Source organism: Silene latifolia, chromosome Y (genome assembly GCF_048544455.1).
Source record: "Silene latifolia isolate original U9 population chromosome Y, ASM4854445v1, whole genome shotgun sequence".
NCBI classification, from domain to species: Eukaryota; Viridiplantae; Streptophyta; class Magnoliopsida; order Caryophyllales; family Caryophyllaceae; genus Silene; species Silene latifolia.
The window spans coordinates 232,812,619-232,829,131 of record NC_133538.1 but is presented as its reverse complement, the minus strand read 5'-3'; the positions used below and the strand labels follow the sequence as shown (position 1 = coordinate 232,829,131).

The 16,513-nt window shown below is 40.5% G+C and overlaps 1 protein-coding gene across 1 annotated transcript; it reads right to left on the bottom strand.

Moving 5' to 3' along the window:
- Positions 1-13,780: 13,780 nt before the first annotated feature.
- LOC141630241 (uncharacterized) lies at positions 13,781-14,182 on the bottom strand. Its single transcript, XM_074443090.1, has one exon. The coding sequence runs from the start codon at positions 14,180-14,182 to the stop codon at positions 13,781-13,783; it is 402 nt and encodes a 133-aa protein (XP_074299191.1).
- Between the last annotated feature and the right edge of the window lie 2,331 nt (positions 14,183-16,513).

Genomic DNA, 16,513 nt, shown 5'->3' with positions numbered 1-16,513 from the left:
ATCATCAGGTAGCCATAGCCGGTTGACCGGCCGCCGATGGCTGACCGGCTGGGACATGCTGGACTTCCTCATTCTTCTGTTGACTTCCTAGCTTCAATGTGTGTTCCCAACCGGTTGACCGGTTGGGAAGTTTCTGTAACTTTCCTCCATTTTATGCTCAACTGTTCTCCTAGCCGGCTGCCGGGCTACCGGCTGGGAATTCCCTGTTTTCAAACTCAGCTCATTTCTATACATTTGGTGCCCCCAGCTGGCTGACCGGCTGCCGGCTGACCGGCTGCCGGCTGGGAGTACTTCTCAGCTTCTTTTCCTCCTTCTTCCATACTTACTTTGATAAACACGCCTTCTTTGCTTCATTTCTCCCGTTCCGGCCTCAATTCCTGCAAGGAGAGTATCATGTCATAGTCACGGGAATTGGGGCAGGAAATGCAAGCAAGGATGCACAAAAATGACTCGAACGGGGTCGAAAACTATGAAAATAAAGGGGAAAAAGGGTGCAAAAGAATCATATATCAACCTCCTAACCTAATTATCGCATCATTGCGTTACTATCATGACTCCCCTAATCCTAGCAATAGAGAAATTAGCTACGCATGACGATAAATAAAGCAATAACGAAAGATAAAACAATACTAAGCATGATGTAAAGATGAACAAAGGAGAATAACATAAACTAAATGAAGGAAATTAAGAAACAAGAAAGATAATTAGATTAAATGGAGAGAGAGTAAAGAGAAATTACACCAAACAAGATCTGAAAAATAGAAGACAAAGTAACGTCGAAATAGATTGAAACTGAGATGAAAGGAAAAAAAGAGATGATGGATCAAAATTTCATTAAACCTAATTAAGTCTCTCCTATTTATAGTAGAGATATTTATTTAATTTAAGATACGATAACAAGATATTAAAATCTTGCGTCAGATGGAAAAGTACTCGATCGAGTACATTACAACTCCTCGATCAATCAACTTCCAAACAAAAACCTCTCGATCACTAATCGATCGAGGAACACCAATTATGCATCTCTCGATCGAACACAGCATAACCTTCGATCGAGGACTTCTCAACAGCCAAACTGCTCGATCGAGTAGACTAGGTCAGCAAAAGCCTTCGATAGATTCATCTACTACTGGACCAGCTCATTTTGACGTTTGATTTACTTTAGAGACGACTTCACGTATTCCAAGGCAGTAGTTATTTCCGCTCCAATTCTTCCATCTCCTAAATGAAAGCTAAAGGAACGGGCAAAAAGCTCATTTCCGTCTTCTTTGGTACATTCCTACCAATAAGACAAAGCAAACCAAAGTAGACTATTCAGGGCATTTCGTAGCCTAAAACTACGGGAATTATATGGAAATACGTGCATAAGAGGCTCAGAAGGACTATATAAAATGCACGTATTACTTATGCAAGGACATTTAGATATATGACTGGTGTTATCTTGACTTCCTTGCTCCAGATGGGAGATCAGTCATTACTTCTTTAGATGTCCGAGAATTTTGTGCTGGATATTTTGTGAGTTACTGTCTTATCCTCGTCTTTCCTGTAGTCATCATGTTTGCTCTTTGTCTCTCTAGCAGCCGCCTGTAGGGTAATATCCGTATAAAACCCATAATTTGAAGGATTATAACGCAAATTTTATACGTGATTAAATGTCATAAACGAAAACAACAATGAAACGATAAAGATTAAGGAATAACCTTCGGTCCTAGTGCAAAATGGCAATGAGAGATCAAAGTAGATCTCCTCCTAAATGATGCACCCAAGATTGTCCGAGAAATGCCCTTGTGCTAGAATGAATCCTCTAATTGCCTTGCAATATTGAGAGGATTGTTTTGTGAGTTTTCGTTGGATGAGAGATCCGAATTTTGAGAGGCAATTTTCTCAAAACCCTAAAATTTTCTCAAATGAATGATTAGAGCAAAAAGGAGAGGAAGCTCCTCTTATCACTTGGTTCGGCCGTGAGCTTTAGATGGGGAGAGTGGGCTTTCCACTTTCTCTAATTTTTAACTCATGGTACGACCCGAAATGCGCTAAATGTATATGACACGGTTTCATTATAAACTGTCATCGGTTATCGGATATTAAGGCATCAACTAATAACTCGGATTAGTTGAATTATTAATACGTGTCCGACAAAGACAATATCGTATAATTAATTTATCCAATATACATTAATCAAATATAAATCGCTTATATTTAATTTTACGAATTAACCGCTTAATTCGTCTTAGCCATTTTTATTTAATCCGTATTAAATAAAATATCTCAACATCACATTTTAACTAATTATTAGTCAAATAACTCGGACTAACTGGTTAGTCAAATTTGGCATCTACATGACTGTATTTTCATACCATCACATCTCTCAAACGTATCCTATAGGTGTGACTTTTAGGGACCAGTTGATCACCGCCATCTGTATGACAATAACGTCAAACTTATCTAGCAAGCCAACCGTTATTGATAAACGTGGACCAACTGATTATGATACAAAAGTATACCCTTTGATCCTTTTAGAGATTTGTAAGTCCTTGCACTAACTGTAAAGGACACCAGCCCCAACACCGCCAGCCGATATTAGGGGGCCTCGCGTAAAAGATCATGCATTGTGAATATGTCCATATTTATACGCAATTCTGTTTGACTTTAAAAGTTCAACATCATCATGACAGCAACTGTTTTTTTATTCCTTAGTCACAAAATTTGCCTCGGTAGAACGCTTGTGCTATGATGAGAGTACTTGTAGCATTGGGGTCCAAACTTTCAAAACTTTCAGAGGAGAGCATTGTCAACCTTGGAGACATAGTTCTAAGTTACTTGCTCAATATTGCTCTTGTAAGTGTATCTTTGATGTTTTGCTTGCATTTTTCCCCTTCCTCGGGATGCTGTTTCTTCTTTGGCTCTTTCCCTCAATGGATAAACGTTCTTGGAGTTGTGTATTTGCCGGTGTCTAGTGATGATATTGATTGCTTGTGTGGTGTTGGCATGTGTTTACTTGTTGGTTCAGATTATGGAGAACCACCTGTATCCTCATTTCAACAGCTAGAGATTGCTCTCAAAGCCGTTGGGAGGTTTAACACTAATAAATGTTAATCTTCTGATTTAGAAGTATTTTTGTGTTTCTTTGATTTTGCAGATAATTAAACGCCCTTTCATGCCAAGTTACCAATGCAGGCTAGGCTCATTTGATTTCTTGTTTAGTGAATCAGCTGATGTATACTAGTCCATTTATGTTTGAAGTCTTTCGTTTTATCATGTATTCGGATTGTCAAGTGTAAATTAATGTCTAAAGTATTTAGTTAAATTGTACAAGTTTTAGATTGCATTTTCTTTAAATCATGTATGAATGTAAAGATTAAATTTATAAAATATATTTAATTTTCTATAATAACAGTTTATGATTGCTTTCTGTTTTAAATTTATGAGAAAATGGGTGTTTTTTAAATAAAAAACACCTAAAATTGTTTTTCTTTTTAATTTTAAAAATACCTATTTGTGGCTCATTTTTCAAAAAAACGCCGCAAATAGGACCCTCTATTTGCGACTCCTTTTTAAAAAACGCCGCAAATAGGGTATTTATTTGCGGCGTTTTTTTAACGCAGCGAATGAAATTCTTATTTGTTGCCCCGCCATTTGCTGCTACACTAAAAACGCCTCAAATAGCCTAGTTTTAGGAGCCGCAAATAAATGTTTTTCTACTAGTGCTTTAAACCAAATTCATAAATATGCAAGTTTGCTACAAGGATTGAAATAGTAAGATGATTAACATGCAAGGTTGATCATTCCTGATACAATAACATCTAACATGAACATGAGAATCAAGGAATATGCAATAATTATTGAGTAAAGATTAAGAGATTCTTACAAGGCTTAAGGAAAGTAATGTCTACCAAATTACACCAAGCAAAAGGTCTAGCCTTCCATAACCATAGATGAATCTAATATTAATGGAAAGATTGACATCAAAATCAAACCAAAGATTACAACTTTTCTCCAAAATACCAAGTTCTTCCTTAACATACAAGTTTGAAATTATTCAATAATGATATCTTAAACTAGGTCTTCAAACCATGAACTATATATATGGCTTCACTCCCCTCTAGGTTAAGCCTGATTTGGGCTTCCACGAAATAGTTTAAGATGGATGATCAACTGTCAAAGGCTGAGGAAAACGCAGGTTGCGTCATCCATCGCATGCCTGCGTCAAACGGCGCAGGCTGCGTCACCAAATGCAGGCTGCGTCCTGGACTGATCTCCGCTCCAAATTCTTCATCTTATAAAGCTTCTTTCACCATTTTGGCCTTCATGCTTGTTCACCAAGGGATGACAACTTCTATGCTAGCTCGTTTGGAGTCCGTCTTCACTTGATTGCTTCCTTTGGGGTGTGGTTAGAGGCACTTGCTCGGGATTCGGAACTCTCCTCTCAAAACCATGCTCCATATATGCATTAAAACAAGTTAATCACAACAACCAATGGGACGGGAAGACTAGCTCATTATTCCGACAAAAGACCCTTAAATGAAACCAAACTAGGCCTAAGAAGGCCTTATTGACTCAACATTTCTGACTCTATCAAACTCCCCCACACTTAGACTTTTGCTCGTCCTGAGTAAAACTCAAGGAAGGCACTTGGGCAAGTCTATAGGCGAGAATAGGGGTGAATGATCACTCTTCCCATACCACATTCAACTTATCTCACTCATAAACAATCCACCAATTAAATGAAAATCTAGACTCAAGGTTTTGACACTTGCTCTTCCCTCACACTTCCTCGTAATATCTCCGTCATACAAAGATACAACACACCTCCAACTCCGACTCATTCCAACTCCACCCTTATTATATCACCAGGCAAGAGATGGCCACTCTCACCTTATCCCAAGGTGATAGCAAAGTGGCCTAGACAACCTCCTCAATCATCACATTACTCCACTTATATCACCCCATTATCACTCCATGCAAAGTAGGATCATGCTACTTGGCTGGCCACACACCTACAAGAATCAACAACACAAGTAGCCAATACAAAAACCACCAATTTATTAGAATAATTTTTTGTGACTCAAAAAGAAATTAAATCCTAATCTAACTTCCTTCCAAGACTGTAATACTCCGTATTAATAATTATATAATAATAATATTTTATCATATTTAGCAACTTATGTTGAAACGGAATAATATAATAAGGATGATGATGATAATAATAATAATAATAATAATAATAATAATAATAATAATAATAATAGTAATAATAATAATAATAATAATAATAATAATAATAATAATAATAATAATAATAATAATAATACATTATACATTATACATGTATTATATACTCCCACCATATACATATACTCCCTTTTCCTCATCTACCCTATCATATCCCATTTCATTTTCCACCACAAAAATTAGAGAGAATCCTAGAGAGAAAGAGGAGAGAAAAAGAGAAGAAATGAGATCGCCTTTTTGTCCCTCCGCCTTGAGATCGTAAGGTAAACCGTCCTAAACTAGTTTTTATATTATTTAATTAAGACCATTGACATACCTTGACCCCGACTCATCTTTGACCCGTGTCTTGACCACCGTTGACCGTGTATAGGGACGTTTGACCGAGTTGAAATATGGGTTTTTGGGGGCTTGTGTGTCGCGGGTTAGGGGGTGGGTTTTGGACGGGTTGCGGGTCTGTTTGGGTCCGGGTTTTGGGCGGTGGTTGTCGAGAGTGGTGAGGGGAGTTGAGGGGTGGTGATGGTTGGTGGCTAGGGTGGCTGTGGTGGTCGGGATCTGGGTTAGAAATAGGGTGTACGGACAGGTGGAGTTGGTGGTGTGTCGCGTGTTGTTTGTTGTTGTTGTATGCGGTTGTTGCTACTGTGGTTGTTGTGTGGTGGTGGCTGGGTGGCCACTGGTGTCGGCAGGAGGAGGAGCCGATGGTGGCAGTGGCGGCTCTCGGTTGTGGGTGTGTTGGTGTATGCGGGTTGTTGGTGTTTGTTGTTGTTGGTGGTGGTGTCGGTTGTGGTGAGGTCGTGGGTGGCTGCTATTGGTCGTGGCCACCGCGGATACTGGTGGTGGTCCATGGTGGTAGCGGTGGTGGTGGTGGTGGTTGTGGGTTTAAGTCGGGATTTATATTGTTTAAGACGGGTTTATTCGTATTTAGTTAGTCGTATACGTATTTGTATAATGTATTAGAATATTTATACGTATTGGTATAAATATATTATTATATTATACGTATTGGTATACATATTGGATTAGTATATTTATACGTATTTGTATGATTAGATGAGTATATTTATATGTATTCATATTATTATCGTATTTTAGGAAATGGGTTTTGTGAGACGGTTTTACGAGACGGGCGTAGCTTGTGTGACGCTTTGCTTATACGGATTTGCTGCGAGCTAGGTTTATCCTACTCAGTTTCATCGTTGTCTTTATTTATTAAATGAGTCTTTTATCATTTAATTGCATTAAGTGAGTCCTATTGCATGTTGTTGGTTATGACGACTCGAGGAATCGGGATATTTGAGGAACTGGTATTTGTGACGTATTTGGCATATGTTGTCCATTGTATGTTGTGATTTTACATATGTTGGAGGATTGTTGTTGTTGATTGTTTTGGAGACGGAAGGCGGTTGGGAGACTGTCTTCCGCTTGGGTCGCTTCTTGGAGCTTTCCCACTCCAAGAGGGATGTGCACATTAATGACTTGAGTTTGGAGGGACTCGTGTGGTTGAGACACGACGTCTGGCAGGGGATCCGGTTGGCTTCCGGACCCAGTACGTCTGGGTGTGTCCCGGAACCGATTGTGGTTATCGGTATGTCTGGGCGTGTCCTGGTACCAGTTTGGTTGTCGGTATGTCTGGGCGTGTCCCGGTACCGTGGTGGTGGTTGTTGATGGTGGTTCATTCATATCATAGTCATGTCGCATGTTCACACTCGAGTCGAGTCACACTTTATTTATTTAATGAAACTGACGTTTGTTGTGTCTGTGCATTGTCACCTATCTCTTTTGGAGTGGCCTGTGTCGATCCATAGGATATCCTTTGGTCCTATGGGGAGCAGGTTATGATCAGGTTGTTTGGATAGTACGCGGGAGACGGGACGAGCTTGATGATAACACGAGACGAGTCTAGTTAGCTAGAAGAGTATAGATATCACGAGTTGTATTTTAGTTATTCATTTGTTAACGTTTATGTAATTCACTGAACATTTATATTAATAAAATGTTCTTTGATTGAAGTTTTGAAACACTACCTCAGGAAATCGAGATGGTTTCGCTCCAATTATCTTGGCCGGATAATCGAGGTGTTACAAAGGCCCTCCTTATCACTCCCTTCTTATCCTCCATCTTTTTGGTGTTGCATTTTCTCAATTTTTCGATTTGTATGTTGAAAATCCCTCATTTTGCCTAAGGTGCCCTTTCAGGTTTTCACCTTAGCTTTACTTTCCTCTCATGGTGGCTCGCTTCTCTTTTTTTTCTTTCATTTTGCCCGGGATTCCCTTTTGGGTTTTCATCCCGTCCTCGGCCACCTTCCCAATCTTGCGTTAGGCGCCCACCCTTGTGGGTTTTTACCTAGCCGGGATTTTCGTTTTTTTTTCAAGCGTCAAAAACTAAGTATTATACATATATTACAACGATTTCACTCCCCCACACTTAGACCACACATTGTCCTCAATGTGGAGGAGTACCATCATCTTCTCACCTTTAATTGTTGTAGGGACCCGAGCCACCTCCTTGCTCATATGTCCCTTGGTTCCTTCTTCTCATCTCCCTTGATTCTCTTACCCTTCTTGCTCTAGCATAGCCTTCTTCAACTTGTTGCTCATTAATGGTGGGTTCGTAGTTGGGATCGTTTTGGTGGAGTGTCATGCCAAAAAGGCCTCAGATGATGCCAAAGGAATCCTCTTGTGTTTGAGCATCTTGATAGGAGTCCTCAATGTATTGATGGTGTCTTTCATTTTGGGCTTCGAATTGTTGGCTCACTTGCTCTCGCCATTCATTTTGAGCTTTCCACAAGGCTTGATTAGCTTCCCATTGCTTTACTTGTTGTTGTTGCCAAGCAAGGGATTCTTTTTGTCTTTTGGCAATTCCCTCAAGCATTATCATTTGGGCCGCTTCGGCTTCATTCCCCAACCGATTGTGATCATCAAAAGCATTTTTCCATTGTTCTAAGCTCTCCAATCTTGGCCCATGTTGTTGTTGCCAAGTGTGTGAGCTCTCAACTCTCCCACTAATAGCTTGACAAATCCCCCGGGTGTCCTCAAAATACTTGTACATTTGATGTTGCCAAGGTTCCAAAGGTGGAGTAGTGGAACCCCTAGCTTCATGCATAGGAGTATCGTGCACAAAAGTGGAGTGAAAAAACGGTTGTTGGAAAGTAGGCTCCTCATTCCTTTCTATTTCCCTCTCTTCCTCTTCTCTCTCACTCTCCCTCCTTTGGCCTTACTTCACTCCTTCTTGATACACTCCTCCTTGGCCCTTGTTCTTGCTCACTCGCAATATTTGGATCTTTATGGCAAAAGAAATGGCGAGCCGTAGGTCCTCTAGAAAGAGGCATGTGAGCAGGCAAACAAAGGTAAGACAAACCCTTATTTCCCAACAAATGACCCGAAAGTTCCACCGTTAGAAGAATTCAAAACATGTTGCATTCTTGAAGGGCAAATTCGTTGTAATAACAAATTCCCCTAGATTCGTTGACGGTTTGGCTTTCTGGGATTTGGCCATGGAAATGCCGGACAAAGAAGGTCACAAGTCCACCATTATGAATGTTCCCACCCGATTGCTTCAATTTGTGATGCAAGCATGCAGCCATGAACAACTTAGCCCAATCCGGAATAGCCACTCCCTCGGGGAGCATGGTCCGCAAATAAAGCTTGACCGCTTCACTAACCTTTATAGGTTCTCCAACAGCCGTGAAAAGGGTGATAAAGAGACATGCTATTATTCGGAGGGGGGGTTTGTGAGGGCGTAAATTTTGTCATCTTTGGTGGTAGAGGTTTGATCCGTTAGTGCATTCCAAAATTCCTCGACGGTACGTTTTCTTGCCATGATTGGTTCCGGGTTTTTGGTAATTTTCAAGATCTCCCTCACTTGTGAAAGGCTGCACTCATACCATTTCTTGTGGATTCTAAACTTATAGGCACGGTCGGCATTGTCATCCACATCAAGCTCGGTTAAGGTTGTGAGGAATTCGTAGGTGTAGGATCGGTAAGTGTTGTCCCAAGTATCTTCCTGAAGTTAAGCCTCTAGTCCCACCTTAACAAGTAAGGAAAAGGTTGTGTCATAGAGGCCGAGTTTTTTCAATGTAGCCGGGCATAGGAATTTGGTGGTGACAACATTTTGTGATTTCGGGGCAAAGAACTTGTTCCAAATTTTTAATTGAGCGGTGGTCATGCCCTCATGTCCCATGAACACTTCCTCGAAATCCGAATCAACTTCCTCTTCCGCTTGCCTCTTACCTTACCTTTCCTTTCAAAAAACTTAGGAGCCATCTTATACCTTGCTTGAAAGAAATAGCACAACAAAAACCACTCAAAAGAATTTTGCGCTCTATGAGGCAAATCAACAAACACTTGGAGTGCACTACTTAGCAACAACTTAAAAACTTGTGTTTCATGATTTCCTCTACCTCACCCGGAAATTTTTTTGCCACAACAATGATATAAGCTCAACAACAACAGCAAAAACGAAATAATGAGTCCAAAAACTCTTAATTTCGAGACAAAACAAATGTGTAAAAACTAAGAGGGGAGAGTATGGTTATACCTTCCCGAATCCACACAAAGCTTGTCACTAGTTGTCGAATAAGCCTTGCAAAATCCTCCTAAAACCTTGAAATTCCATTTGAAACCTTGAATTTGACGATTCTTGAATTAGGGTTCTTGATGGAATTGGGGCAAAATCTGTCAAAATGGTTGTATGGGAGGTATTTTGTGGTGGTGGTAATCACAAATTTGATGAATTTGTACAAAGGGAAGGTGATTAGTGGTGATGATTTCTGAAGATTTGATGAAGGTTGGGGAGTTTAATGGTTGTTGTGATGGAGATTACAATGGGGATGTTAGTGATGATTTCCGGAATTATGAAGGATAGGGGTTGGCGGTGTTTTATTAAGAGCACAAACTTGCAGAAACCCGACGACGAAGAAGGCTGCGCAGGATGATGCAGGCTGCATTTGGGACTGCCGGCTTGCGTCTAGCTTTGATAATTATGCTCCTTTTTATTGAGAAAATTGTTACTCCCCCACACTTAAGTTGTCCCTCATACTCCACAAATTCCATATCTCCCTTGTCATCACGTTTTCCCATGCAAAATGCTTCTATAAAACCTCCACAAGAGCATTAGTAACTTTAAAGAATTTGATGCAAACAATTGTTAATAAGGAATGAAATGACATGTAATTTAAATGACATGAATGTAATTTCTAGCTATGAAAGCGGTAAATTCTACGCTAAAGAGACTGTATTTACAAAGGTTGCCATATTTTTAACGTCGATGGCTCGACTTAGTGCTTCATTTCATCATGCTTGATAAATGGGGTCTTCCAAGGTGATTTCTTCTACCATTTGTGTTCCCATTCCATCATGATAAGCTTTTAGCCGTTGTCCATTCACTTTTATCATCTTCCCCGAACTTAGATTTTCAACCTCAACCGCTCCATGATAATGGACCTTCCTCACATTGTATGGTCCAAACCATCTTAATCTTAAATTTCCGACGAAAAATTTGAGCCGATTTTGGAAGACAAGGACGTTGCTACCTTCCTTGAACTCCCTACGACTTATCATCCGGTCATGCCATATTCTTGCTTTCTCCTTGTATATGGCGGCATTGTCGTAAGAATCAAAACGGATTTCCTCAATCTCTTGAAGTTATAGCTTCCTATGAAGGCTCGCATCATCTAGGCTTTAATTGAAAGACTTTATAGCCCAACAGGCCTTATGCTCTACTTCCAAGGGGAGGTGGCATGCGTTGCCATAGATGAGTCGGTACGGAGACATACCAATCGGGGTCTTGTAAGCGGTGTGATATGCGCAAAGAGTGTCGTTCAACCTTTGACTCCAATCTTTTCTATCGAGATTCACCGTTTTCTCTATGATTCCCTTAATTTCCCACTTGGAGACCTCCGCTTGCCCATTTGTTTGAGGGTGATAAGCGGTGGAGACTTTATGTATGACTTCGTACTTCTTGAGTAATCCCTCACTTATTCGGTTTAAAAAGGGAGTGCCTCGGTCACTTATCAATGCTCTCGGGTGCCTAAATCTTGAAAATATATGGCTTTGTACAAAGCTTGAAATGGTTCTCGCATCATCATTTCGGGTTGGTATGGGTTCTACCTATTTCGAGACATAGTCCACCGCTAAAACAATGTAGAGATAGCCATTTGATTTGGGGAATGGCCCCATAAAATCTATTCCTCACACATCAAAGATTTCCAAGTAGAGCATGGGTTGTTGAGGCATCTCATTCCTCCTTGATATGTTCCCAAACCTTTGGCACTTATCACAAGTCTTTGTGAAGATGTGGGCATCCTTGAAAATGTTTGGCCAATAGAAACCACACTCAAGTATTTTCCTCGCCGTCCTTTGAGGTCCATAGTGACCTCCGCATCCATATTCATGACACTGTTTGAGAATAGGTGGTATTTCCACATCCGGCACGCAATGGCAGATAACTTGGTCTTGACACATTTTCCATAAATAGGGGTTATACCATATGTAGACCCGTGCATCGACTTTACCATGTAATTCACCAAGTTGGCATACCAAGGTTCCGTCATCCTCAATGCATAAAGGGATTCATGAGGCAAACTTCTTTCTACAACACCCATCCTTTGCATTTGTTGCTCATCAAGATGTAGCCGACAAAGGTGATCGACCACAACATTTGCCAACCCTTTCTTCTCCCTTATTTCAATGTCGAATTCACTTAAGAGGAGGACCCACCGCATAAGCCTCGATTTGGTATCTTTCTTGCCCACAAGTTGAGTAATGGCTTTGTGGTCGGTGTACATGATCACTTTGACCCTCAATAAGTAAGAGCGAAACTTCTCAAGGGCATATACCACCGCCAAGAATTCCTTCTTCGTTGTGGTGTAATTCTTTTGAGCTTCGTTGAGAAGGGAGGAGGAAATATTGGATGACATAGGAAGCTTTGTCTTCTTTTTGGCCCAACACGACCCCAATAGCAAAATCACTTGTATCCGTCATGATTTCAAAGGGACGGTCCTACCTTGGTGCTTGGATGATTGGAGCCGATACAAGGCTTTCCTTCAATAAGTCGAACGCTTTCCTACAATCATCATCAAACAAAAACTCCGTATCTTTGTGCAAGAGCTTGCACAGGGGGTTATCAATTTTTGAAAAGTCTCTTATAAACCTTCTATAGAAGCCGGCGTGTCCCAAAAATGACCTAATGTCTCGATTATTAGATGGATACAGCAAGCTTTTAATCACATCCACTTTTGCCGTATCCACCTCAATCCCTCTTTTCGACACTATGTGTCCTAGAACAATTCCACTACTCACCATTAAATGACACTTCTCGAAACTTAGTATGAGGTGAGAGTCTATACACCGTGTTAGGACCATAGCTAGGTGGTTTAGACACGACTCAAAAGAGTCTCCATGGATGGTGAAATCATCCATGAAGACTTCAAATATGCGCTTCACATAGTCGGAGAAGATGCTCATCATGTAACGTTGTAAAGTACCCGCTGCATTGCACAATCCGAATGGCATTCGTCGGTAAGCATATTTACCAAAAGGGCAAGTGAAAGTTGTTTTAGATTGGTCCTCCGGATCGATAGGGATTTGAAAATATCCGGAGTACCCGTCATAAAAAAAAATAATTCTCTTTTCCACCCAACCTGTCTAGCATTTGATCTAGAAAGGGTAGGGGAAAATGGTCCTTTAAGTGACTTGGTTGAGACGGCGATAGTCAATACATACCCGCCATCCCGTTTGTAAACGGGTGGGAATCAATGCCCCTTGGGTATTCTTGACTACCGTCACCCCGCCCTTTTTCAGTATAACTTGAGTAGGACTTACCCATTGGGAATCACTAATGGGGTCAATGATTCCCATTTGAAGTAGCTTGATGACTTCCTCTTTCACCACCTCCATCATGGGTGGATTGAGTCTTCGTTGAGGTTGTCTCACGGGCTTTGCTCTGCCCTCCAACCAAATCTTATGCATGAAAGTACTTGGGACTTATCCCTTTGATATTGCCGATTCTCCACCCGAAAGCTTCCCTATGGTCTTTCAACATGGTCACTAACCTCTCCTCTTGCTCCTTCTTGAGTTGGTTTGAGATAATCAATGGAAGGGTATTGTTTTCTGCCAAGAATATATATACTTAAGGTGATTTGGAAGAGGTTTTGGTTCATGTTTAGGTGGTTTGATGGTGGAGGGTAATGGTCACTAAAGGTTGGCTTCTAGGGGTAGGAAGGATGTAGGGGGCGTTTTGGCGAAAACATAAAGCCAGTGTCCACATTTTAGCTGAGACCCGAGGAGGACACATGCTGCGTGAGGGGGCGGAGGCTGCGTTATATGACGCAGGTTGCGTCCCAGGCTTGATCATGCATCTTCATTTTCTCCTTTGGTATTTTTCTCCCCATCTTCAAGACTTTCTTCCTTGTCCAAGTTTTCGGAATACTCATGCACATCATGAGACAACACTACACACAAACCTTCTTGGTCCAAATCGTTAGTGAGGGCAACCTCAAGAGAGTCCCTTTGGCACAAATTATACACTTGGGTGACAATTGGCTCGATTATGTTCAAAAATAGCATGAATGTGAGTCGTTAGGTTGTCTCATTGCTTCATAGATGTTGTATGTGAGTTTCTTTCCGTCAAATTCCATAGTGAGGTTCCCATTAGACACCTTAATCTTTATCTTAGAGGTTTTCATAAAAGGCCTCCCTAATAGAATCGGAGTGGCCCTCGATTCGACTTCCATGTCAAGGACATAGAAGTCGGCCGGGAAAGTTAAATGGTCCACCTCTACTAACACATCCTCCACTATCCCCTCAGGGTAAATGTTTGAGCGATCCGCAAGTTGGATCACTACATCAGTCTTGTTCAAAGGTGGAAGTCTCAAGGTCTCGTAAAGAGTATATGGCATGATATTAATTGACGCACCTACATCTAATATAGCATGGGTGAAACTCTTCTCTCCCATTGAGCGTGGTATAGTGAACATCCCCGGATCGCCACACTTTTTGGAAAGTGATTTTTTAAATATGGCGAAGACATGTTCACTTACCCTTACTTTTTGGGTGCCCTTCCTTGTGTTTCTCCTAGGCGTACAAAGTTGGTCGGACTATCATTTTCGGTTACTTGTCGTTAGGAATACCTAGACCAAAACAATATTTATAACTTCACAAACTACTCTACTATTAGTAAAGAGGTAAGTAAAGGTCGGATCCCAAGGACGGGTATTGATGTAGGATTTTCGATTGCAAATGGTCGTGTCTAAGAGTGTCACAATTTGGGTTGAGATAAGAGATCACTAAACTAAATAACAATGTAAATAAACAAGCAAGATAATTAAAATGAGATGTAGACAATTGATTAAAAGCACTAGGGTGTCATGAGTTCATAGGGGATTCATGGGAATTGATCACACAAACATATTCTCAAATTATAAGCAGGCAATTATTGTTGTGATAGGATCGAGTTGGTTTATATATTACAATCCTAGGAAGGTTTGGGTCCCGGAGCCGAATCGATTAGATTGTACAACACCTACAAGTGGACTTAATCCTCCCTACTCAACTATATGAATGGTCTAATGAGACTCGAGTTGGTTTATGTCTTAAAAGTCTCATTGAATAGGTAAGTGATGGGTAAAAAATGCAAGGATTCATAGGCTCGCATTTCATCAAACATAACATGTGCATAAGTTGAGATCACAACAAGCAAGCAAATAAATTATGTGAACATTTTAGATTAAGCATGAATCATTCCTCATGTTGGTTTCCCCTAATTCCCCATTAACCCTAGTTAAGAGACTACTCACTCATTATCAAGTTTAACATGCTAACAAGGTTGTCGATCATATTAATAAGGCAAAACATGATGAGTGAATGGAAATTATTAACAATAATTAAAACAAGGATTAAGAGAGAATTTATACCTAATGATGATTCCAAAATAATAAGCAAAGAATAATAGAAGTACTTGATGATTGATGGAAGGTTGTCAATCTCCCAATAATACCCAAATAATCTTCAATTACCCAAAATAAATGATGAACAATAGAGAAATTAAGGAAATGAGATTTGTATTAATGCTTAATTAAGAGTTGATTAAAAGATTAAGATGAGATTAGAATAACATAAAAAGAGTATGTGAAGGACATGATAAAAAGAGTATGTGAAGGACATGATAATCTAATTAGTACAATGGGGTATTTATACTAAGGATTAGGTATATAAATTAGGGTTACTAAGGGCTTAAATGACGATTAAGACCCTTAAGAAAAGTTGAGGAAGTGCTCCTCTCAAGGGAGATGCGCATATCCATTTTGGTGGTCTTCATGGAGTACGCTCGTCCCGAGAGGCTTGGCTGAGGGACGGTCTGCACTGGAGAGGAATCCGAGCGGATTGGTGAGGTCGACGATCGGATTAAGAGGGACCAGGACGAGCGGATTGGCCACGGGACGCTCGAATTGTAGCAGGCCAGGACGCTCGTCCCGTGCACTGCGACGCCCGAATTGTTAGCCAGTCAGCTTCTCTTCTTTTCTTTCTCCAACAATCCTCAAGGATCTTGTTGGAGATACAAGGATCTTCTCATCATTGGCCATTTACATCATTATTTACATAGGCCTTCTAGTTTTGTCTTCACTTTGATGCTTGGTCATTAGATTCAATCAATTTAGCTCCATTTTGCCATGAAAATGCAAGGTTCTTACTCCTTTCCTACCAAGAGAACAAAACCTCAAAGAATATGCAAAACGAAAGACTAAAGATAGTAAATGACCCTATTATGCACTAAAAAGCATCGGAACGAGGCTAATGCGGGGACTAAATATGCTCTAAAATGAGTCACATTAAATATCCCCAAACCGAACCTTTGCTCGTCCCGAGTAAAGAGGTGACAAAAATTAGGACCCTTATTTAAACTAACCTACTAATATAGCCGATATGAGACAATTAGCGGGTCTCACTCCGCCCCTTCAACTCACAACAAGACAACCATGAGGTAGGATTCCTTCTTGCAAGGCAAGGTGGGTCTTGCCAAAATGGCGACACATCCAAACATTAAAGCACACAGAATCAAGTAATGGATGCATCTACAAAAATGAATAGCCACTTTCCTCATCTAAGTGGCGGAAATTATCTAAAGGGGAAGCAATCTAAGGGTACACATTCAATTATAGATATGGTTTCTTCAAACTACTAAGCCTAGAAGGATACCCATAAATAACCTCCAAGTTATGTCAAGCTAGGTTACCTTTGTCCTCAATCGTTAAATGCTTTTGTTAAGAATAGACTCCATATGGTGTTAT